The sequence below is a fragment of the Camelus bactrianus genome, chromosome 11, assembly GCF_048773025.1.
Source record: "Camelus bactrianus isolate YW-2024 breed Bactrian camel chromosome 11, ASM4877302v1, whole genome shotgun sequence".
Lineage (NCBI taxonomy): Eukaryota > Metazoa > Chordata > Mammalia > Artiodactyla > Camelidae > Camelus > Camelus bactrianus.
Window position 1 is genome coordinate 72,512,347 of NC_133549.1, and position 25,688 is coordinate 72,538,034.

The following is a 25,688-nucleotide window of genomic DNA, read 5'->3' on the forward strand; positions in this document are numbered from 1 at the left end:
TTTTTCACTCTCCCCCAATCAGACAGTAGCGCCTGGCCTTCCGCCCTCAGGGGCAGCTGTGGCCAGGAGGAAAGAGTTGTCTGGAAGGTAATTCCATCCCAGGCTTTTCCTTCTAAATCTCCCTTGAGGCAGTGATGCTGGGAGGTAGAGGACGAGAGAGCTCTGAGGGAACAGGAAAAGGGAGAGAAGCTGCAGCACCAGCCTGTGCCCGGCCCCGGCTGCCTCTGGACCAGAGCAAAGAGTGGCTGCCAGCTGTGCTAGCAGTGGGGGCCTGCCTCTCTCTGCAGAGGCCCGGGAGGAATGGCTGTGTGGTTTCCAGCCTCCCTGAAGGGCTCCAACCCCAGTGTGGGACAGGGGCAGAGTGTGGGACACCGGAAGGGACTGAGGCTGGGGCCAGTGGTTGAGTCTGCAGCACGCAGAGCTGCTGGGGCCTGGAGGTGTTCCCCAAGCCTACACCTTGTATGAGAGCCAGGACTTCTGCATAACTTTTGCCTGGGAGGAAGAGCTCCTGGCCACGGGTGACTGGGGTTACATTTCTGGCCAGTAGGATCAGGCCTCCAGAATTCAAAATTAAAATGATTTGTAGAAAAGGCTAAATGTGATTCTTCCTGGAAGCTTGAGTTTGGGGAGATTCTCGTCCTCTGAATAGACAGTAGGGCAGGTCAGTGCCTGAGTCACATCACAGGTTGTCAGAGATGGCTAATGTGTGTTACCCAGAGAACCAACTCAGGTGAACTGGGAGAGGCTGTCTAGGGCTCTGTGTTGAGAAGGATTCTGAGGCAGAGTCTCTGGTCAAAGGGAAAGCAAGCTTTCACTGATCCATAAGCTGTAATGGATAGTCAGTTTTAAGTCTTGTTGGACTCTTTCAGTTTATAAGCAAGTACACTGAAGCCTTTGCCAAAGAGCTGGAGCCAAGGGCTTGTGATTCCAGTGCTCTTTAGTTGACAACGATTCACTGGGGATTTGTCGTTTCCTCACTTACTCCAGGCTCTGTGCTAGGTGGTAGGGCAGTTAGAAAGAGTAGTGGTGATATTAAAAACTCACTCTTAACTGCCTACCGTAATGTTTCTAATCTTTACATGAATGCTGTGTGACGAGCACTTCTATCAGTGAGAGTGTGGTAACTGCGCTTGTGAACAAGCTCAGCCTTTCCTGTGATGGCAGAGCACCGTGTTCCCCAGGTGGGGCCTCCTCGCAGTCAATCAGGGACTCTTGGAGCTCTGCTGCCTCCCGGGGCCTCACTGTTCTCTGCTGGCAGACAGGGAAGCCAGAGCAGGTGTGGAGGACTGTGTGAAGAGGGTGGGCCGGGGCATATCACCTCTACCCACAGTCCACTGGCCAGGACTCAGCCACCTGGCTGTACCTAACTTCAAGGGATGCTGAGAATGTAGGTTTGATGTGTGAAGGTGGGAGAAGAGGAAGGGGCCTGCTACTGCTACTGTGTTGTCCCCGTTTTAAAGTGGATGAGACTGGGACTCAGAGATGTAAGTAGCTTACCTTAAGGTCAACCAGTTAGTAAGAGGCAGAGTCAGAATTTTGTATTAGCTGCCAGGGCTGCCATAACCAAGTGCCACAAACTGCATGGCTTAAACCACGGAAATTTATCATCTCATGGTATGGAGGTTGGACATCAAAAATCAAGGCCAGCCTGCAGATCTGTGAGATGGTACATTTTTGTTATCAGCAGGACTGGCTCCCTCTGAGGGCTTTGAGAAAGAACCTGACCTGTGCCTCTCCTGTTAGCTCCTGGTAGTCTTGGGTACTCCTTGGCTTGTGCGTAACATTCTCCTTGTGTCTCACGTCATCTTCCCTATGCGTCCAAATTCTCTCTTTTTATAAGGATGCCAGTCATGAGATTAGGACTCACCCCAATGACCTCGTCTTAACCTGATCATCTGCAGAGACCTATTTCCAAATCCCTGTTTCCAAAGACCCTGTTTCCACAGGTACTGGGGGCTAGGACTTCAACATTTTTTGAGAGGGAGAGGATGCAATTCAGCCCATAACAGTGTTCAAACCCAGGTGTGTCTGAACGTCACGAGAAGGGTGCAGTGAGTCTGCCTGGAGGATTCAGGGAGGGCTTCCAGAGAGGGTAATGTTTAAACTGGGCGCTGCGGATGGATCAGGAATTCTCCAGGTGGAGGAGTGGGAAGGGAATTCTAGACAGAGGCCTGAGGTAAGGCTGCATTCATTCACTAAAGGAGTTACCTGCGTTTCTTTTTAGACATCCTGGAGTTCAGACAACCTTCCTCCCTTGAGTCTAAATGACCAAAGCCTGACTGCCCAATTAGAGGCAAACAACAAATGCGTATTGAGAACTGCTTTGTGGTAAGCAGTACGCTATCCCCTGGGGACTCAGAGACTAGTGAAACAGAGCCCCTGCTCCCCAGGAGCTCATAGCTCAGGTAAGCACATGATGAGCCTCCATGAAAAACTAACTAATGAAAGTAGAATAAGAAATCTGTAAGTGTGAAGGGAGTGGGAGAGATAGGAATCTTTTAGCCATTTATAGGAGAGAGCCAACTAGGGCTGGGGAGAGGCTGGAGCAATCATGGAAAGCTTCCTGGTGGAGGAGGACTCTGAGTTGGGATTTTAAAGAGGCTCAGACATATTTAGAGAAGGGAATGGGATTTTAGACAATGGAAGCCAGCCTGGAGTTGGAGAATGGTGGAGCCTTGAGAGCCAGCCTGGAGGTTGGAGTTCTTGCCGTCTGAGGGCCTGGCTGCTGGCATTCTCCCACCGGTGGGCAGCTTGTGTGCGAGGCCCTAGAGCTGGAGGTGCACTGGGTTTGGCTGGTACTGTGACGTGTTCTAATGATGCACACCTTGGGGCCTGCAGGAACCGGCAGGGGTTGGTGCAAAAGCCCCCCACCCTTCTAAGTCCAAGACAGATGCTGTGAGATGACTGTTAGGACCGAGGCTTGGGGACTAGATAAGAACAGATGGCACAAGCAGGCAATTGTTCTTGCCACAAAGGGCTTTCTAGGGGGAGGGGGGCAGCCCTGCTAAGATCTCAACCCAGAGGTCTCCCTGCGGGGGCCCAGGCACAGTGGCAACACCGGCTACAGTCCCAAATTCACAGTTATTACATTAAATGACTGCCTCTACAGAGCGCAGCGTGGCGCCAACCCTCCGTCAATTCTCAGACCTCGCTGGGAGCCTGGCTTTTATCCCTTAGCGCCACCTCGCCTTCCTCCCTGGCCTTCAGAAGGTGGAAGGGATGCCCTCCCCCATCTCCTGGGGTGGGAGGAAGCACACCTGTAGGGGAAGGAGGAGAGAGGTTGCTTAAGATGTGTGCTCACAGCAAGGGTAACCCCTCCTGGGGCCCAGGGGCGAGGCCCAGAGGCTGAGATGTTGTAAGTGAAATCCTGACTGGGCTGAGGGAGCCCTGGTTCTGGTCCTGGTCCAGCACGGATTCACAGAGGGGGCCTGGGTCCCATATTTCTCCCTGAGCCTCAGTTTCCTCTCTGACAAATGGAGAAAATGACGTTGATTGGGGGTGAGCAAATGTTTTGATATTAGATAAGAAAGAGCTTTCAAGACATATGTTCTGTCTTTTGAGTGTTTTGGAAAATTTGGAAGAAATAAAATTCTAGTCTTTCATAACAAACTTAGGAAGGAGGGGAGGATGGAGGCCAGCAGCCCTCCTTCCCACATCAAGGAGTCCCTGAAACGGACCCTCTGATCCCACCCTATTTGTGTACTGGTTCACAGACCTTTAATTACATGACCGAGAACAGGGAACAGAACAACCAAGAGTCAGCCTTTGCCAATTAAAGAAGGCATCATAAATCAGGATTTAGGACCTGCAGGCTGACGTAGATGCCAGCGGGAATGCTAATCCCCGTGACTCTTTCCAGGAACGCGTTTACCAAGAGGATGTTTCCACTCAGCCGAGAGGGGGGCTCCTTTAAGGCACAGCTTCTCTAGGAAGGCCCCTGATTTCTCCATATGCCACCCTTTTGCTTACGCCTCTGCACAAGAGGTGTTTGCTGGCATGTCTGAGTCCTTCCCAGACTGTGGACGCCTCCGGCACAGGGACCACATCATCGCTGTGTCCCTAGAACCTGGCACAGGGCTTGGCAGGAGCAGATGCTCAGTGAACAAGCAGTTAGTTGAAATCCTTGCTGGGCTCGGACTGTGTACACGACCTGCGGTGTCAGGCACTGTGTGGGATGCTGAGGGCTGGTCTGGTCATTGCCCCAAATGTGTGCCCAGGAGGAAAATTGAGAGTGGACAACAGGGTTGAGCTGTGTAGACAGACTGTGGGCACATGAGAGGCTTGGAGAAGGGCAGGAGGGGTTCTTGGGGAGGGGCACTTGGCCTGCACCTTGGGGTTGGATGGGAGTTGGGCAGGCAGCAGGGAAGAATGAGGGTGTTTCAGGGGAATGACCAGTGTCCCCCAGTGCCTGGGGGGGGTGCAGGATCTATAGGAAGCATGTCCCATTCTGTCCTCCCAACAGGGTTTGTAGACATTATTATCTCCATTTTACAGTCGAGGGAACTCAGGCTTTGCCAGGTAAGGTGATTTTCCAGCCTCACTTACAGAGCTGTGTTTGAGCCCAGGTGTGTCTAAGGCCCAGGACCGTGCTCCTCGGCAGGCCAGGGGGACCGCAAGTCCTGGGCAGCAGAGGGAGGGGGCGTGGCCGACGAGCAGCGGGGAAGCGTGGGAGGGGACAGGCCAGGGATAGTACGGGTCCTCACCCTTCCAAAGATCATTTCCCTGTCCCCACTTGGTCCTGGGACTTCCTGGCCAAATCTTGCTTCCCACTGGGTTGATGAGAAAACTGAGACCCAGACAGAGAGTGTGCTTTGCTGCTCTGCTGGAGATCACTTAGGGTCCCAGACAGATCCTAGATCACTGACAGAATGGGGGCTTCTCCACTAGAATGTCAGCTCAGAGAGGGTAGAGGTGTGCCAGCTTGGTCTCCACCGCATCTCTGGGCCAGAATGGTGTCTGGCTCACAGCTAGTGCTCAGTAAATGTTTGCAGGATGAATGAGTGAACAAAGGAATGAATGTGGGAGCTGTCCAAGCATTGTGTGTGTGTGTGTGTGTGTGTGTGTGTGAAGTTGGCAATACTGCCTTTAGATTAAGACCTAGATGGCCTTAGGAATTCTAGGAAGAGCATTTTCTTCACCCACAACAGAGAGAGCTACATGGAGTGAATTTGTAAGGCCCGCTCTGTCTTGGGACCTGTGCCAGACTCTGGGACAAACATTTGATTATCCAACAAACATTGGTGGGAATGGGGCAGCAGTGTCCTAAGTCTTCAGGGATCCAGCAGGGAATGAGACATCAAGGCCCATGTCCTCTGTAGTTTACTTCCTACTTCGGGAACACAGAGAGTAAATCAGAAAGCAAAACAAAAACAAACAAAACAAAAACAAAAAACAGTGTGAGTTGACTTCAATGATAATTGCTATGAAGACAATAAAGGAGGGTAAGATTGACTGGTTTAGGCCAATGGTTTAGAAAGGGAGGGTAAGGGAAGGCTTCTCCTGACAGATGCCATCTGAACTGAGTCCTGCCTGGTGCAGATGGGGAAGATCTGGAGGAAAAGCATTTCAGGTAGCATAAACTGCACGTGCAAAGGCCCTGAGGCAGGCAGGGGCTTGCACTTTGGAGGAACAGGAGGAGGCTGCTATGGCTGGAGCCCAGTGAGTGATCAGGAAGTGGGAAGAGAGGAAGGCAGGCAGGCGGGACCCATCATGTAGGGCTGTGTGAGGGCAAGTTGCTCTGAGTTCTTGTAAGTGCCACAGGACGGTTTTGGGCAGGGCAGTCAACAACATTCTCATATTCAAGTGTTGAAAAGATAAGCAAATCCACTAACAAATGATATGTGATGAATGCTGTGAAGAAGAATGTCTGCTAGTGATCATCGGGGACTTGGCTTTGTCAGAGGACGTGACATAGAGTTGAGATCTCGAGGAATCTGGGCAGGGATACTGGGGTGCAGCATTCCTGCTGGGCAATGGGACAGTGTGGCCAAAACTGGCCCAGTAAGGGATGCACCCTGTGAGTAAGGTTGGCAGGATGGTCAGAAGGCAGATCTGGGTGGGGAGGAGCTCAGTGGTAGAGTGCCTGCCTAGCACGCACAAGGTCCTGGGTTCAATCCCCAGTGTTTCCTCTAAACAAACAAACAAACCAACAAACCTAATTACTAGCCCCCCTGCAAAACAAAAACAAAAACAACAACAACAACAACAACAAAAAAGAAGAAAGCAGATCTGGCAGGGTTTTTGACTGTACTAAGCAGAGTTATTGGCTCTGGGGAGCCTTTGAGGGCCAAGAGGAGGAGTGACAGGATCAGGTGGGCTCTTTAAAGGGACTGCTCTGGTGGCTGCTGGGGCACCCACTGGAGGGGGTAGCCGTGGCAGCAGGGAACCAGCGAGGAGGCCGGTTGGAGTCCCGAGCCAGAGGATGACAGTGAGAGGGCACAGATGTAGATAGATCAGAGAGCTTTCTAGGATCTGGTAGCATCTGTAGGTCTGGTTGGTCCCACAATTTCCGAAGAACAAAGGGAACACTCTGGGAGATGAAGGGAGAGCTGTAGTGGGTTGAATGGTGTCCTTGCCACAAAAGATGTTCATCTGGAACCACAGGGTGTGATCTTATTTGGAATGAGGGTCTTTGCAGATGTAGTTAAGGTAAGGATCGCAAGGTGAGATCATTCTGAGTTAGACTGGGCCCTAAATCCAACAACAACTGTCCTCATAAGAGACAGAAAAGACCCAGAAACACAGGGAAGAAGTTGATGTGAAGACAGAGGAAGAGACACAAGTGATGCAGCCACCAGCCAAGGAATGCCAGGAGCCACCAGAAGCTGGAAGAGGCAAGGCAGAGTCTCCCTTTAGAGAGTCGGAGAGAGTGTGGCGCTGCTGACACCTTGGTCCCAGATTTCTGGCCTCCAGAACAGTGGGAGGATGCATCTTTGTTGTTTTAAGCCATCAAGTGTGTGGTCATTTGCTGCAGCAGCCCTGGGAAACTAACACAGTGCCCAAGAAGGACCCCAACTGTGGTTGCTGCTCCAGTGGTTACCGCTCACTCTCAGCTTGGGTCCCTTTGAAGAGCTCTGCTCTGTTCCTATTTTGCTGCGCTCCCCCTGCCCACCCTTGCCCCCATCTATATTAGAATAAGATTGAATTTTCTAGCTTGGGTTACTAAGCTTTCAGATCTGGAAACTGTGGCCATTAATCAGCTGTCACGGGATGTCGTAAACAAGGGGCTTTAAAAACCATGTTTGCTTTTTAGGCTGATAATACTTGGAGGTGAAGCCGGGGGAGTTATACATAATGCATGCATTTTAATGGGCCGCGCACTACAGCCCTCTTTAGTCGGAATGATTCGTTTTAATGTTCAAAATAAATATCAGAGACAATTTGCCAACAAAGCTGATTTTCTCCGCCCGCCATTAACTTAATCTTTATACCTCAGCCTAATGACAGAGGGGCTGGGGGCGGGGGCGGGGGGGGGGGTGCTTTGTATTGCAAGTAATGGGGAGAAGCAGCCGGTGTGAACATGAGCCATGGGTGACTGCTTGTCCCAGTTTGCTCAGGACGACCCTGCTTTATGCCCAATGTCCTGGAATAATTATTCTGAGATTGGGTCAAGTGGGGTTGCCAATATCCTACTATTTTTGACCTACAAGATAGCAATTTCATATGGTTTAAGCAAAACATAGAACAGTTGCTTAGTTTGTGTGATAAATGATATCTCATGATAAATATGCCCTTGACTCTATGGGTGGGGAAACTTGAGGCCCAGAGAACTGAGAAGAATTGCCCAGGGCCATGGAGCTTCAGGGTCCGAGCTCCAGGCTCCCTGGGTACCTCAGGCTCCTGTTCCCAAGCCAGGTGTTTTTCTCTTGGAGTGCATCCAAACCACACCTGCCTCCTCTTGTGCCTTTAGCCCCAAGGGCTTCTTGCTGCCCCTCCCAAAGGCACACCTTGGAGGCACACCCAGTTCATGTCCCCGGCTTCTAGGGGTGATACTTCCTGGGGCGATACCCTGGCCGTGGCACTACTGTCTACCCCCTATCAGTCCTAATCACCCAAAACACATAACCATGGAAATGAGGACCACATGCTGACCATTCGTTAGTTTTGAAAACTGCTTCATACTTGGAGTAAGAAACGATCCCTGCCTCCTTGACAGGAGAGACAGGATGAAGGTCCCTCAGTGTGTGGAGGCTGATTCTAATTCAGTAATTTATGTCTTTGTGCTGTTGCATGTAGGTCGGGGAGGAATTCAGAAAGGGAGGAGGTCTGAGCACAAGCAGGGCAGGTCAGGGTGTGGGCTTTACTGAAGGAAGCTGATTTAAAACCCAGAAGTGACCTTGCAAAACAGGAAAGTGTCTTCATCCCCTGCAGCCCCCAGGAAGACACATACCTACTTGATGGTGGGCATGCACGTGTCGGGGTGGGTGGGAGTGGTTTCCCGAGAGCCCTGTTCCGGGAGCTGCTGCTGCTGGGGACACAGAGGGCAGGAAGCCTAGGCCTTGGGCTGCCCACCTGTCCAGTATGTACAGGGCTTTGCATCTCTTACTGGAGAGGTGGATCCCTCTACCAGACTGAGCAGCCGAGGAAAGAACAGGAGCTTCAGGGTTATTCATTCGTTTCTTTATTCATTTAGGAAGTATGGAGTCCTCATGTGCCAGTGGTTCTGCTGAGTATCAGAATAAATTCACCCAAAAATCCAGGTTTCTGGCTTTCTGTAGAAATCGTAGGATTCGGCCCATGGCCCGGCATTCCTGCCTGGCGGCCTTTGCTGGTGCTGCACTGTGGTCTCCCTCCCTAATGTCACCTTCATCTAGCCCACGTCACTCCCCTAGGCAGCCTGTCTGGCCCCTGCAGGCACTTGACTTTGAGAACCCTGGCTTAATCTCCACTTCCTGTACCAAAGGAAGGTGCCAAAGAAATTCTTGCTGTTTGTTACATCAACTGAGTCTAGACAGTTCCCTAACCAGGTTCTGGACTTCCTTCAAGCCCTTCCACAGGTTGGTCCAAGTGCCCTGGGGTTCCAAAGGACAAAAAGTCCCTCCCCTGGGGGCTCAGATCCAGGAGGGACCCTGAAGGACCAGCACCTATCTCAGTATCCTAGGAGAGGTGGGGACCCAGCACTGTGGGCACAGTAGCCTTGGTGAGAATGCAAACTCGCCCAAGCACTTGGAGGGTGATTTGGCTGCATCTTTCAAAATTTGAAAAGCCCCTGCCCTTTGGCCTAGCTGTTCCAGGGCCACATTCCACAGATGTGTTTGCAAAAGTGCATTGAGATATAGACACAAGCCTGAGTGTTAAGAAACGTTTGTAACAGCAACTAGAAAGCACCAAAATGTCCATCAGGGGGCTGAGTATATAAGATGTGCTGCTTCCATGCCAAGTGGCTGCAGGAGAGAATGTAGCTGTTTTTGTGCTGATATGGAGAGATTCAGAGTTGCATTTTCAGCAAAATAAAGGCAGGAGCAGAGTAGTGAATATATGAACACATTTGTGTGTATAAAAAAGGACTGTTGAAAGCCTGGCCTTTGGCACAGCCTACCTGCGGTGTGAGTTCCTGCTCTGCTGCTTACCAGCTGTGTGACTTGGGGAAGTCACTTAACCTCTCTAGGTTCACTTACCTCGGCTGTACGGCAGGGCTAATAATGGCATCTAGTCATAGGCTGTTGCGGGAATTTGATGTGTTAATACACATAAGGCATGACCATGGCTGGGCCCAGAGTAAGCTGTCATCAGCCATTATCGTTACTGTATATACTTATATACATTTTTTTATCCTAGAAGAAACACAAAATGTTAGCAGGGGCTAATCTGGGTATTGAGGAAGGTAGTTTGGTATGAGAGGTGACATTTCCTTTTTATCTTACCCCTTTAGAAAAAGTTCAAAATTTTTATTAGAGGCACTTTTACTTTTATTTCAAAATCAGTTAAACACACACACACACAGAGGAGGAAGCTATTTCTGCCTGGAGTGAGGTGGGAGCTAGGAAAGTTAAGAGGTTATAGTGGAGCTGGACCTTATAGGATCATCCAGGCAAAGAAAAGGTTAGCTGAGTGGAAGAACTGGCATGTGCAAAGGTCCTAAGGCAGGAAAGATCATAGGGAGCAGTGCTTGCTTCCTCAGTTCCAGGAGGTGACCGGCCCCATTCTTCAGGGACAAAGAAATAAGTCTAAGAAAGGCTAAATGCCTGGATTCAATTCCAAGCTCTGCTACTCCCCTCCTCTGTGGCCCTGGGCAAGTGACCTCATGTCTTTGAGCCTCAGTGTCCTCACCTGAGCAACAGGGATGCTAATGGCACCTGTCTGGCAGGTTGTCACGGAGGTCGTGTGAACTACTGTCTGAAGGTGGCTTCTTCTAAGGGCTGAGAGTGAGCTGCTGTTGTTGTTACCACTGTTGTTGCTGTGGTTATCAACTATCCCAAGGCCATGTAGCAGATAGGGAAGTGAGGTATCCTGGCTGGACTGGGTCACCTGGTACCCAAGTCCAGCCACTTTGCCCCCACTGATCTCCCTCCCACCTCTGAGGCTGGCCTGGCAGCCAGATTCTAAGAATGGAGCAAGTGCTGGGATTTCCCAAGGGGAAAGGAGACTCCAGTGGGAGCTGGCAGTGTCCTTCTGTCTTCTGGGGGTGGCTCTGGAGAAGGAGGCAGGCGAGTGGCTGGTGATGTTGAAACAACAGAGCCTCCTGTTTGCCGAGAGGATCCTTAATATTGTGACTTGCTTTTCTGCTGCCTCCTCATGTCTCACTTATCAGATATGCTCCCTGGGGATCGAGTAGGACTGGCTGGCTCCTTTGAGTTCTCTTAAGGGAGCTTCTGGGAGCAGCTGAGAGTCGGGGGTGGATTGGTACCTCTGCTTCCTCCGAGGTGTTCTCTTTACCTTCTGCATGGTGATGCCTAGTTGGGGAAAGTTCAGCTTAAGTCACAGCACTGTGTGGCAGAGAGGAGCTGGCCTGGGAGCCTGGGAAGCCTCTAACCCCCCTACCCCCAGCTTGCTGTGTGACCTTGGGTGCAGCACCTTACCTCTCTGAACTTCAATTACCCTACCTAGGAAATAAAGAGCTTGGACTCCCACTCCAAGAAACTATGAAAATTCTCTTCCTCTTCACCAGGAAAAGAAAACTGAGTCTTTTATTTAGAGTTGCCAATGTTGTTATTGTTGTGTATGTGTCTGCCTGAAATGCCACTCTCCCTCCTTTGCTCAGAAGGGCTCACATCAGGTATGCCTTCTTCCTCCAGGAAGCCTTCCCCGACCACCCTCCATGGCTGCGTTAGGCTCCCTCCTCTGGGTACCTGTAACCCTGGGCTTCCTTCTGTCAAGGCACTCATCTCTTGTGGTGCAACTGGTTCTGCCCTTGGATTGAGAGCATCCTGAGGGCAGGCACTGGGTGTCCTGCATCTTGGAATTTCCATCCCTAGCACAGAGCCTGGTCAGAGAGGACCTCACTCAATGTTAGTTGAAGTGTCCTAATGTTAGACAGTGGGAGGAGATGCTGGACTTTACAATTAGGGCAGTGTCCTGGGGGCCAGGGGGAAGGGAAGACCCTGTTTTCAGGGTCTGTAAGAACGCCCCCCCCGAAGAATCTTTGCGTGACAGAGCTGGGTGGGTGTCCAGGAGAAGAGAGGTGGGACCCTCCCTTTCCGAGGATTGTGAGATTTTAATTTGCATTTCCCAGGCCCGGTTTTGTTTGTGGGCCTTGTCAGAGCCGTTGGTATCCCCAGACGAACCCTGCTCCGCCCCTCGGGGCCCACAGAGTATGGTTCGGCCAGGCTGGGGAGGCTGGCACGTCCTCTCTGATCCTCCCTTTCATTTCGGGCCTCTCTGAACATGCAGCCCTGTGCCCTTGGTCCTCCGCGCGCAAAGCTTCACAGAAGCAGCTCAGCAGGAAGCAAGAGTCGCTCTGACCCCTCTAGTCTCTTAGACTCTTGTAAAGGAGAAATACCCTGACGAGAGTGTCTTCTGTCAGATTTACATTTTTTTAATGCCAACTACCACTCCACGGGATTCAAAGTGGGAAACCCGGGCTCCACGGCGAGGATCAAGGCACAGGGGGAGATCCGGTGGTGGACTTCTTTCCTCACTCCCTGCTCTGGGCTGAGGGCCGTTCCCTGCCGGGCTGCCCAAGGAGCATAGCTACTAGGCCAGCCTCAGGCCATGCTCCCTGTCCCCTCTCTCCACCTGCTTTGGCTCCTCCATGGTTGTCCTTGCCTCCCACCAAGCATATTCCTGCCTCTGGATTCCTGGGTGCCCTGCCTCCAGCTGAGTGTCCACCTCTCTCCTAGCTCCTGACTTGAGTCTGCGCCCTTGACGGAGCCTACCCTGGACCAGTAGGGAGATTATCCCTCTGCTCCACCCTCTAAGGCCACCTCTGGAGGCCAACATCAAGAAAATACAAAGGCTTGGAGCCCCAAAGATCTGGGTGTAAAGTAAAGCTTAGCTCTCCAGCCATTAGCTTTTGGAATTGGGCAACTCACTAACCATCCCTGGGCCTCAGGTTCCCCATCTGAAAGTAGGTATGAAAGTACCCATTTCAGAGAGTGGCTGGGAGGGTGGGGTGGTTAACGTGTGATTTGCCTGAAGGCAGCTCTGCCCTGGACCGGCACTGTTCCCACTGTTTATTACAGAAACTGAGAGTAAGAACTAGAAACTGGTATAGCAACTTGGCATTGCCATGACATCTTAACTTATTTTACAAAAGTATCTTTAACAGATTGGAAATGAAAAAAGTGGTCCTTTCACACAGGGAGTTTGAGAAGCCTTGCCTCATCAGGGAAGTCTCAAGAAACAGTAGCTATTTTCCATCCATCCATCCATCCATCCATCCATCCATCCATCCACCCATCCATCCATCCATCATGAGTTAAGCCCTCACCATGATGCTTAGAGGAGCTAAATTGACTCCTGGCTGTGATTCCTCATTCATTCTCTTGGGATAGGGGAGGAAGGTCGGTATGCCCCCTCCATTTCCTCCAGGGGGTGGGCAGATGCAAATTTGCTTAACAAGCTCAGGTAATTAGACCCACATTATATTGTATTTGGGAAGGGTGGACCAGGAGAAGCCCTATCCCCAATTCTCATCGCTTGTCCTGCCTTGGCACTAGCCTTCTTCTTTGATGAGAAATCTTAGGGCAGAATTTAAGTCTGTCCTTCATCTTTCCCAAAGTCAAAGTCAGAGTTTGCCTCCCCCGCCTCCCCCACCCCCATTTCCTTTTATTATGGGAACTGGGAAAATGACAAGTAATTGTTTGAAGATGTTAGAAAGATTACATTTTGTTTTGCAACTATCAGCTTAAAAATAATGTTTAAGAGATTATGAATGGGTGATTAACTATTTTTTCCATTACTTTCCTCTCAAAATAAAAACTGCAACGATTGTGATATGCATAGAAAATGGGGCCTCGCTATCTAAATGCAGGAGAGAAAACAAGCAGCCAGTGTCCCTTTTGGGGAGAAATTCTACCTGTCAGGCCTGGGAGAAGGCTGGGCCAGGCAAGGTGGTGAACGATGCTAAAACAAACATGGTCTCTATGTGCTAATTTTCCTCCGCTGCCCCGTGCCTCCCCACTCCTTATATCAACAGCAGTTACGGGGACTGCCGACCAATTCACTATTTACTGCCTTTCCTGAGTCAGTTAGTTTTGGGTGAAAACAGTCTTTGATGCGGCTCTATTGCGCCATTTCAGCGGGTGTTTATCATTTAAAAGGAACAATTTTAATACCTACATTTGCCTTACAGTATGAGCCATAAATGTGATTTAGGCTTCCCTTTATAATAGACTCTTATAAGCGATTGCCTAGACTCCAGAAGAACCGTTCCTCCAAGTGGTGGCCATGAAAATGAACAGGCTTTTGCTTCTTTTACAGAAGTTTTCCTTTTTTAATACCTTTTGAAATTATTGAATGAAAACTGGGTAAATGGGCTGATCTGTGCACCTTCCTTGCTGGGAATCTGGGGCTCCCAGGAATGTCCCAGCATAGGGTGGTTCTCCCACAGCAGGCGGTAAGGCCTCGGAGGTGTGGTGCTGCATTCGTGTCCAGGGGGCTGTTGGTCCTCCCTCTTGCATCTTGCTTCTCTGGCCTCCAGCTTCCACATCTGTGACAGGGTGGTGGTGGGGATAATAATGCGGATCCCCTGTACTGGTGCTACTCGTAGTGAAGTTTATGAGCAGGCAGCATCAGCGTCCCTTGGGAGCTTGCTAGAAATGCAGTTTCTCTGGCTCTGCCCAGACCTGCTGAATCAGAATCTGCGAGTGGGGCCCAGCGTTCTCTTCTATCAGCCCTCCAGGTGATTCTGACGCATGCTAAAATTTGAGACACCCAGACTTCTTGGGGGCAGAGCCTGGAGCCTGGGAACTTCAGGGCAAGCCATTGAAAGAGTTCATGAATTCTCTTAGCCAAATGGCTTCCCCGTCCTGGGAAGCTGTAGGCCCACTGTGTGCTTGGGACTCAAGTTGGCTAATGACAGAAAAGGGGGTCCAGTGTTGGACACCACAAACCAAGGTTGGATATTGATAGGTTGGAGTGTGTGTCCTGAGATGACAAGGAGGGAAGATGAGATTTTTGTCCTTTTTGTTCAGAATTACCCAATAGATACCCACCAGCCTCCAAAGCCCTCCCCCACACCACCCTGCCATGGGCACGGGCATAGCTGTGTTTAACCCAGAGAATAAAAGAAGCCACACAGGAGAGGCAGAGACCTGGAGACTGTCTTCCAGTTACTGAAGGGCTGGACCATTGATAATGGAGTCGATGTACGTCTATGCAGTTTCAGAGATGCCCCAGGGAGAAGAGAGGCAAGTAAGAGGGTGAGCTCTCCATCACTGGAGGTGCAGGCAGAAGCGGCTGACCGTGGTCCTGCGTATCGTCCAGGGTGCTCCTACTTTTTGTTCCAGCCCACAGCTGACCTTCTTGTGGCCTCTCTTCTCCAGGGTGGGAAGACCATAACCTCATGAATGAGGAGAGCCCTCCTGCATGGATATGTCACTTCCTGCTGAGAAATGCCTCCTTTTGGGGGAAAAATGGGATTAATTTTTAGCGGAAGCAGTAGTGGCTGAACGTGCAGTTTTCAAATTGTTGACTATGATATTAAGTAACAAGCAGACTCCTGTCCAATGGATGTTATTAAAATTAACTGTTTTAGCACTACATTTAGAATCAAAACCAATCTGTCACTCCTAAATTGGTTTCTTTCAACTGCTATTTGCGGGTAAAATGAACAGTTTTAACAATTACATCTCCAGTGCAAATCATAAACTTGATTTACAGGAAAACACTTAATTTACTGCATTTGACTGTGCACCAGAGCTGCCAATTATCTGACTGTAAATTTCCCTGCTTGGTTATTTGCTTTTTAAACGGCAGCCTTGGTCCCACTGCCTCACTCACATTTGGGCCCAAGGTCCTGCCTGGGGTTGTAGATTCTGATTTCGGGATTTGTCTCGGAAGAGCTGGGTTCTCAAACGTAGATGGGCATCTATGTAGAGCTGGATCCCCGAGGGTTCTGTGCTGTTTCATGTTGTAAAATATTGAGTGAAGAAGCATCGCTATTTAACCCAGTCTGGGCGAGCCATTTAGGAGGGACCATCTGCGTGTTTGAGCAGGAGAGCCCTTGGAGAAGACTAATAAATGATCCATTCATTCATTCGTTCATCCAACCGTTGGTTAAGCAGTCATTTTTCCCCAGTGAGGCACTGTAGGCTATGTAGTGATAGATGCATGCCCCCTCGTCCCTGCCCTCAAGGGGGTCACAGTCTAACAGGAAAGACATGTGCTAGATAACATCACTTTGTGATAGAATGAATCACCCCTTTAATGGCTGGCTGTGAATGAGCTGAAGTGCTGGGACCCACTGAGCAATAGTTCTGCTCAGTGGTACTGGGTGGGGAAGATTATACGCAGAACTTTGCAGAAGTTCCATGCGAACTGGGTCTTTTAGGGTCAATAAGAATTTTTTCAGCTATTAGAGGAGAGGAAAGGGCATTCCAGGGAAAGAGAACCCTATCAGGCCACTCTTGCACTAAAGAGCAGGGTATTTTCAGTGAGGGGTACGTTGTCCGGCCTGGCAGGAGGGGAGGGGCCCCAGATGTGGGTGGGCGGCCTAATTACTTGGAAGGTAGGATGAAGCCAGGATGCCTCTTTTAAGGAGTTTAGATTCTGCCTGGTTTACCGTCGAACTCCTTTTCTAGCTAAGCCAATGCAAGTCCATGGCTCTGAAATGGCCCTTGTCAGTCTGGAGGGACTGTGAAAGCCAAGACATTACAGGATGGAGGCGGGTTTCCCGGTATTTTGATAAGTCGGGAAGCATATGCAAACCACATGCAAATGAGATGCAATCCGGCACCTGCTCTGTACTGTGTTGTCAGCCGGCTTTCTGCAGCAGGGAGGGTCCTGTGCATTTCAACAAAGGTGAACAAAAGTAGCTAAGCTGCAGGACACATCATGAGGCTGCATAGAAATAAAATGGCCCCAAGACATTCCCTGCCAGGGTCCTTCTGTAGAAGGGAGTGTCTCGCTGGGAAAGGAAAGGGCCAGAGTTAGGTCCCAAAAGGGCATGAAGCCCCCACGATAGCCAGCCCCAGGGAGCCCAGGACTCAGGATTTCTGGAGTGTGGTTTCCATCGGTGCAAGGAGATGGGCTGGGAGGCTGACTTGGGAGCTTGGAGTTCTCATCCCCTCTGCGTGCCCCACTTTTCTGTGCTCAGTGTCTCCCTCGGGAAGGGATCAGTGGGACCTGTGGTGTCTTTTGGAGCTAATGTTCTGTTCCGTGGGTTGAGGGTCTGTGGTTTTCTGCTTGTCCTGCTCTGACTGCCCCTGAGCCCCAGTGGGGTGATCACTGAGACGGTGATGGTCTTGTAGGCTGTTTCTCCTTACGGGGGATGTGGGGGTAACCCCCTTGCTCTCCCACGTCCCCAAGCTGCGCTGAGGCTCTGCTGTGGGCTGGGGTTCCCAAGACCACTGAAGGAAAACTGGGGGCGACTCACAGGAGTTTTGGATCTCAAACTCTCTTTCCCCAAGGATTCTATAAAGAAACAAGGACAAGGACCCCTTCTCTGCCTCATATGACACGGAGGATGGTGGGGGGCAGCGCCAGGGCCTTGAAGGCTTCCAGGGCTGACTTCCTAATCTGCTGTGTGGCCTTGGGCAAGTCCCCTCTACAGTATTTCTCTGCTCCTTGGAAGCCAGACTAGATATTTCATAAGAAGTTTTCCCTCTTGAGATTCAGCCCGTCTTGACCTGAGCCCCTTTGGGACATTTTGGAGAGCCAGGTTGGCATGGGTGTCCTGGCCTCCAGGACAGACTGCAGCCTCAGGTCGCTGCCACCCGTGGAGGGAGGATGCCAGGGCTGGCCAGGAAGGCTTGCTGCATCTGTGGGTCCTGGGGCTGAGTGGCTCACAGCCTGCTCTGCACATCCTGACGACCTGCCCTCTCTCTCTTTCCTCCGTCTCCTTTGCCTCTCTCCCTGTCGCTCCTGCCCCACTCCCTGTCTCCTTGCCCTGCGTGCCTGGCTTGTCCTCCGGCTCTGATTCCTTCTGTGCTCTCTCACATCTCTGTGTCCAGCTGTTCTGGCAGTTCCTGCTGCTCCTACCTGCCTCTTTTTCCTTCAGACCGGCTCCCTCTATCTTCCTCTCCTGGCCTTGGTCCTGAAGTCTAATTCCCTCTCTCCTTCTCCGTGTTCCCCCTGCCTCTGCACCTCCTCTCCTCTCTCTGTCTGCATCCACCCCTCTACCTACCTTCCCCGACCCAGCTCCCAAGTCCTGAACACTCTGGGGGAAGCTGAAGGGTCTGATGAGGGTGGGAGGGGCAAGAAGGGAGAGGACCGAGAATAGCTGGCTTTCAGCAGGTGGCGCTGTTGGGCGACTTTTGCTTGCGAAACCTTTCAGCCCTGGAAAACACACTGGAATCAATTGGCATTTGAGAGCCCTTCTTTTTTTTTTAAATGAAAATAATGACTCTCATTTCCCGGGCATCATTAAACAAGGTGCAGTGTGTGTGTGTGTGTGTGTGTGTGTGTGTGTGTGTGTGTCTGTGTGTGTGTATGTGTTAAGCAGATGTATGAATGCAGATGTCACAGTGCAGGGGTGTGTGTGAGCCCATGCCAGGGCCACGAGTGTCCGTGTCCATGTGTAAGTAGTGATGTGGAGGTGTGTGTGTAGGAATGTTTGTATGCAACTGTGTGAACGTGGGTTTTCAATGACCCAGTGTGTACCCAAGTCAGGGGCATCTGTACACGCACAACTGTCAGTGTTGGGCTCATGGGTCTGTGTATGTCTGAAGCTGCGAGTGTGTGACATAGTAGGTACATGGGTGGGGTTATGTAGGGAGCGCAGGTGATGTATTTGTGTTTTTGCACTTGCCCGCTGGTGGCAGTTTAGTGGATAAGAGGGAGAGCCATGGAATCAGGCCTCCAGGTTTAAATTCTGGCTTCACATTTACAGCTGTGTGGTTTTGATCTAGTCACCGAACATCTCTGAGCCTCAGAGTCTTCATATGAAAAACGAGGTAATAGCAATATCTGCCTCTCTGGATGATTGTGAGGATGAAGTAGGGTCGTCTGTGTCAAGGGCCTGGCAGGGTGCGTCAAAGGCGCAGAGCCACGATGCGTCAGCGTGAGGGTCAGTAAGGCAGCCCTCCTGCTGTCTAGCTCCACTGGCTGGCTGAGCTGGACTTGCTGGGCCCAGAGGTTTGAGTGCAGCTCTCTCCAGGGGCTTAGAGGCCCAGGGTGGGCTGGGTGCATCCCTAGGGCCTCCAGGTCTGCTGGACAGAACCAGGGCTAGAATCATCCCCATGGTGGAGACCCAAAATGCAAGAACTGGAAGGGACTTCAGGGGTCATGATTTCGGCTTCTCATGGAGGAGAGGGCATCCCAGTGGGGCCAAGACCATGGCAGGGCCGGGCCAGTGTCAGAGGGCACTAAGCCAGGGGGACTCCCAGCCTGGGGCCTGGGGACAGAGCAGCTTCTTGTAACCCTGACTCCCTCCCCTTGTCTGTTTCCTCCTCTTCCTCATCTCTCGTGTGGACCTTCTCTCTTAGAGCTGAAGGTGGAGGGAGGGAGACATCTGTTCCGGTGATCTACTGATGTGTCGCAGTCAGTGTCTTGGAACAACTTGTTATTATCGCGCCCAGTTCTGTGGGGTGACCGGGCTCAGCTGGGTAGTTCTCACTTGGGGTCTCATGTGGTGGCTGGACTGGAGGTCCCTTGCCCCCCATGCCCGGCTCTTCGGGGTCCCTGGCCTCTTTCTTTGGGCAGCGTCCCCTCCTCCAGGGCCCTCCACATGACGTGGGCCTCTCCCAGCAGGGTGTGCTCAGTCGCACTTTTTACACAAAAGCTGATTCCAGGATACACAAAGTGGAGGCAAATGAGCTAGTTAAGGGCCACGCCTTGAACTGGAGGTTCCATTTTCCCATCTTCTATTGGACAAAGCAGTCATGAGCACACACAGATTCAAAAGGTAGAGAAATAGAACCCACTTCTTTATGGGAGAGAGCAAGGCCCTACTGCCGGTGAGCCTGTGGGATGGGTGATGGTGGCATGGGCACCTTGGAAAATGCAACCTGCCGCAGCATCCTAGTGACGTGGGAAAATATTGGCCAATGTCAGCCTCCAGAGTGATCCTCTCCGTCACTGGGTCAAGTCCTCTCAGCAGCCTTGTGCGGTAGGTCTCTCCTGCTTCCTCACTCTGTGTGACCTTCCTTACTCACCCCACTTCCCAGTGTCAGTTTGCACGTCTGAAAAATGGGAGCGTAATACTAGAGCTTGCCCCGTCAAGCATGCAGAACACAGCCTGGCACACAGTAGGACCTCAGAGATGTCCTTTTCCTTATTAACATCCTCGTTTGTCTTTCAGCTGAGACAGAGGAGGCTCAGAGAAGTTAAGGAATTGCCCAGGGCTGCACAGCTTGGAGAGGCCAGAGCCAGATCTGGAATGCCAGTGCTCTCCCTCCAAATTCCACACTGTTCCCTCGGAGGCTTTGTGTGCTCAGGAGAGGGCTCAGAGCAGCTGAGGAACGAGAAACAATAGAAAGATGAGGAGTCAAGGGAAATGTTGTCCTGTCTCAAGTTCTTGGTTCTGCCTCCTGGGATGTCCAGACTCATGTGCTGTCTCCTGATTCATCATTGGCACTTTGGTCCTCAGGCCCCTGACTTGGATTCTAGCTCCTACTCTTGGGAGCAGCGGTAGGACCAGCTCCAGACTCCTCCCGGCTGGGAGTCCCTTCACAGCTTCCCCAACTCCCCCAGCCACACAGGTCTGCAGGTCCTCCCAGCTGCCAGTGAGGGGTTGCTGCCCCATTTCACGGGGGAGCGGGAGAAACTGAGGCTTGGAGAAGTCATGTGGCTCCTCCAGGTCCCACAGGGCTGGCCACACCGCAGCGCTCCAACTCCTCGGGGCGTCTGCCCGCTGCCCTTGCCTGGTTTGACCCTCCCACCTCCCTCCAGCAGGCTGGCACAAGCTTCCAGACCCATGTCCTGAAATGAAGTTCCCCTTACGTTCCCGGATTTCCCTAACCCTTTCGTGTTTCCCAGCTGTGCTTGCTAGAGCGCTGGTCTCTTGAGAAGCTCTGTGACAAAAGGGCTCTGTGGTCAAATGATTTAGGAAACGTGTCTTCTTTTGTCCTTTCCTTCTTGGGGACCCACCCTGTATGTCACAAATGGAGGGTCCTGAGGGTCCTCAGTAAAGAAAAGGGTTGACTTTAAAGTTTGCCAAATGTGATTGTAGCACACCCTTAGCACACACACGCCTTTATTTGTTTCACAGAATCAGTTTTTAACACCCGTTTTGTAATACTCATTAAGGAATGTGATCTAAGCAGTAAAGTCCAAATCTCTACCTTTGATGTTCAAAGATGGGGCTTCCTACTTGGAGTCAATCAAGTTTTCAGTTTTCTCTCTCTTGGATTCCAGGGAATCCTCCTCAGCATTCCCTGGTCTCCACAGGACCCACAGCCTCTCCCCCGCCCCTTTTTCACTCAGACCTCTTCACTCACTCCTCCAGGGATGCTCCCAGCCAAGAGTCACCTCCCTGTGCTGCTCTGACAGCTGTGCCTCTCTCTGTGATGGGTTATGTACCGTGTTAGTCGCCTTTTCACACGCCAGCCTTGAGCCCTGAGCGGAGCATAAGCTCTTTTGAGACATAGGTGTCTCTTAAGAGTCTCACCCTGAGGTGCAGAGGAACTCACTCTTGGCCCTCGGTATAGGAGTCCCAGGCACTCAGGACAGTAGACGTCCCCGGTCCATATTCATCTGTCCCCTCTTCAGTTTGAATTGAACTTGGAACCAGCACTTCCCTCATTCTTTCTCCCTAGGAGAAATAAGAACAAGAGGGACTGGCTTCAGCTGGGGCACCACAGAGTCCAGGTAGACTCAAGAGTGACTTTCCAAGGGGTGAAGACTGTGGGCCATTTGACCAATTGGAGTTCAGGGACAGGTCTTAGGCTTAGGGGACCTTCTCTGTTTTTCTTAAAGACTTAAGGGTGACTGCAACCCTCCTGGTGGGGAAACAGTTGATCTCTTTTGATGTTTTCATTCCTGTGATTTCCAGGTTGCCAGCTCCCAGGGTCCCTGGCGTCATAGGGGAGGAAGGAGTTGTGGGCCTGGAGGAAGAGGGCTGGAGAGGAGAGGAGAGTGAGGAGGGCTTTGTGCAACTGGGGCCTGTCCTGCCCAGATGAAGGGAGGCTGTCGTGCCAAGCCAGCCCCAAAGGCTCTTAGAACCACTCTGGGCCCGGCCCCCCCACTCACGTGCTGCAATTATTTTTAGCACTGGGATGTGCAGAACATGCTACAGAGAAATAGAGTGGAAAATCTGACACTCTGAGCCCTGCTCTGAGGGAGACATAGTTCCTCCAGCCGGGTGTCGCTCACATGTCTGATTTGCATCCTTCACGTTTCTCCAAGTGACCTGACTTCGGATTCTGTGGACTCCTCATAGCTGGCCCACAGCCTCCTTGGTAAGGTCTGGGGTCCCGGGACTTGATGATCATGGCTCTGGTCTCAGGCCCTTCTTTCTGCTGATGATTGGAATGGTGACCTGCATACCAGTACAGAGTTCTACACAAGAAGAGCCCAGCTGTCATCTCCTGGGGACTCCCAGCTGCAGTATGGAGAAGGCAGGGTGGGTCTTAGGACTTATGTTGGGTGGCAGATGAAACTGAGGCCCGAGAGGGTGTCATGGGGCCCAAGGTTGTGCAGAGAGGGAATAACAGAGCGGTTCAACTCTGTTATTAGGAGAGCCAGCACCTCGCTCCTTGGGTGTCTAGCGCAGAATGTAATGTTTAGGAAGCATGGAATCAAAGTCCAGAATGTCTCGGGAGGGGTTCAAGGAAAGGAAAAGTGGGCACAAACCTTGCTCAGAGGCAGAGACAGCTCCCCACTGGGGGCTTGTGTAGTGAATATTTAATTAAGCATTACTTCAGGATTTTTTTCCTCTTATTACAAAAGCATGCATGCTTTTTGTAGAAAATTTAAAAAATACAGATAAGCAAACAGAAGAAAATTAAAAACACCCCTAATCCCAGCACTCAGAGATAAACCCTGTAAATGTTTTGGTATTTTGGTGGATATGCTGCCAGGCTTTCCCTTTTTCTTCTTTAGAACGTTTTCATTTATTTGTAATTACACATATCATATAGGAATGTGTTCTTGTTAGAAACATTCACGCAATACAGATCAACAGACCAAGCTAACCCCCACCCCCTCCCGGCCGCCCTTCCCACCGAGGCGACCACATGTGTCGTTCCTGATCTTTCTCCGAGTGTACACACAAATATATTTCTGTACATATAGAGATACATGGTTTTCAGTGTGTTCGGATTTTTTTTCCTTCAACAGACGTGGTATCACGCTGTATGTATTGTTCTGTACTTTGATTTTGTCACCTACCTATTAGTCTTGGAGTTCTCTCCATGTCAGTACTTATAGCTCTAACTCGTTCGTTCTAACTGCTGGGTAGAATTCCTCAGCACAGATACATCAGAGTTCATTTAGCCAGCCCCCTGGTGATGGGCTTTTAGATTGCTTCCACCTTTTTTTTTTTTTTTTTTGCTATTGCCATGCTGCCTTCCATGCTGTTGCCCATGCCTCCTTAGGTGAGAATGCTTTTTCTAGGATCAAAGCTGAGATCACTCTCTTTTCACACACATTAAGAAAATGGGAGCATCTTGGAGCAGCTGCCATAGGAACTTGCCTACTTCACTTGTCCATGTTGATAAAAAGGCAGCTGTGACAGCATTTCCCAAAGTCTGCTCTGGGCAGCACTGATGTCCAGGGAGCCACTAATAGGTGTGCCTGGGGAGGGAAAAATCAGGGCAGGTGTGTAGTGGAGCTCTTGGAAATCCACCAGCGCACATCAGTGTGTCAAGAGGCATCCTGAAGTAAAGAAACAAGTTTGTCTTCATTTAGTCTGGCTTCTCCCAATTTGAGGGCTGTTGGTGTAGGAAACACAGATTGCAGCGGACAGCGGCAATGCCCTGCCCACATCCCTTTTGGCCCTGCCACTTCAGTGCACGGCTGCTCCCCATTTCACCTGCTGGCACCTGCACTTTGTTGCCTGAGGACTTTCTCTTGCTGCAGGAGCCTGCTCCTCTGCCCTGTGGCAGGCAGGAAGTGCGGAAAAGTCAACGCGTTTGTCTCCTGCCTCCAACAGCCCTCAGTCAATGACTGAAGGGAGACAGTGTGTAGGTACTCTCACCCTCTGGGTGGGACAATTTGAAGCAAGTGTTTTCTGTTGGTCCTAGGGTTTACCCAGAGGAATTAGGCTCCAATCACCCGCAGTGGTAGCTGGTTTGAAAATACACCTGTCACTGGCTGCTGTCTCACCTGCCCACAGCTCCACCTTTGCCTTCCTGCATTTGAGTCCTGGGTCTGCTCCAGGGAGACCCTCAGCTAAGATTGGCTTCATGTGAATGTCCCAAATATTTCTCTCAATCCATCCAGCATTGTTGGACATTAAATGTTGTTTCCAATTTTTTTTTTTGCTATTATAAACAATCCCATGGTGGACATCCTTGAAGCTCAATAGCTGTGCACATTCTTAATTATTTCCTTAGCGATTATTCCTAGACATGAAGACACTGGGTCAAAGGGCATGCATTTTCCTAAGGCTTTGGGAAGTATTTGTGGCATCTGCAGCCTCCCCTTCTTGTCTTGCTCTAACACTGCCAGGGCCCAGAGGAGCCAGTCACGGATGTGCTCAGGGGATCTGGAGGCAGGTGAAAATCTCTTGTAGGGACTGGAAAAGGCAGAAGTGCCTGGCAGGATCCAGGGAGACAGACAAATGTTCACCTAGGAGTTTATAGTAAGGGATTTGGGGCTTGTTAGTCAGGGTGCCTCTTCATAGGTTCTGGTTCCAAACCCTTCTCATCCTGAAAGGTCCATCTGAAACTCCACATCCTCCAGGAAGCCTTCCTTGATTTTCCCAGGCCTTGGGAGCCGAGGCTGTGCATGAGTCAGTACTCATTCTGTATGATCCATGCCACATCCTGTGGGTAGAGAGTCTGTCTATGAGAGTCAGTGTTATGCATTGGACAGATTTACATGCTTCGGGCTTAATAAACCACTTGTGGTAAGAGCTCTGGCCTGGGAACCCGAATTGGAACCCCACCTTTGCTATTGACCCCTGCAGGGACCTGTGGGCCTCAGGGCAAAGCCCCTGAGGTGGGCTTGAGTGGGAATGGGCACAACGTGGGCCAACTCTCTCCCTTCCCAGCCTCTCATTTTGCCCCCTTTCCAGGGAGCCTCTACGTCAGGAGCCCCAGGGGCTGGGCTGTCTGCATTCCGCACAGGCTGCGAATCTCAGTGTGCCTTTCCTTTTATCCTTACAGGTGCAGGTTTCCGGAGACAAATATACCCTCCATTCCCAGCCCCTCGATCTGTCTAAACACAATTTGACATGCGTTGCTATTAGCTTAGCACCTTATCAAATAATGCGGCCTGATCGAGATAAAAGGTTTTACAACCCTTGCTGCCTTTGTTTCTGCCTGCATTCACCCGCCGAGACAGCTAATAATTACCACCAAAGACAAAGAGAAATCTATACGCTCAGCATCGAGGTTCCTGTGTGCATGTTAAGCAGCAGCTTGAGGGAGAAAGAGCAGGGAAGAGACGGCCCCAGATGCAGCCCATGCAGGCCTGGACGGGGCCCCGCTCCCGGGTTCGGGGGCCTCAAGCCCACTGGGGGCAGACGTGGCGCCCGTGGTTTGATATTGTCCAATACTGGAATTGGAGAGTGAGGTGGAAGGTGGGCTTCAGGGCCCTGCTGTGGACGTGTCAAGGCCTGGTGAGGTAGGATGGGAGTGATGTGAAGGGAGAGGCAGGGACACTGGTGTAGCGTGCATGGCCCCATTCAGGGATGCTGGGGAGCTGGGGGTCTGCCCTGGCTGTGCTGCTGGGTCATGTTGTGACCTCGGGTAAATCTCTGGCCCCGTGTGGGCCTCAGTCTCCGCTTCTGTAAACGGTGCTCCTCGGGCAGTGTGGTGGGCAGTCTGGAGACCTTGGTCTTTGAGTTAGCTCTGCTGTCAATGGGCAGTTACGTGCTGTTCTGGGTCTCAGTTTCTCCATCTGGAAAATAAGAGTCTAATCGGGATGATGGCTGTGGGCATTTCAGGGCTCAGTCCCAAGGAGGGGATGACTCCGCTGGTGTCTCCCTGGGCATCTGGCCAGGCGTACACGGGGCATTGACTGTAGGGGCTGAAGAAGGAGTA

At 51.2% G+C, this 25,688-nt stretch overlaps 1 protein-coding gene across 1 annotated transcript in view; it reads left to right on the forward strand.

The window, feature by feature from the left end:
* Window positions 1-18,660, forward strand: part of RPS24 (ribosomal protein S24) — a 146,204-nt gene extending 127,544 nt beyond the window's left edge. The window contains exon 5 of the mRNA XM_074374298.1: window positions 18,651-18,660. Within this exon, the coding sequence (XP_074230399.1) occupies window positions 18,651-18,653 (3 nt within the window). The 3' untranslated portion in view covers window positions 18,654-18,660. The remainder of the gene's footprint in view (window positions 1-18,650) is intronic.
* Window positions 18,661-25,688: the final 7,028 nt, after the last annotated feature.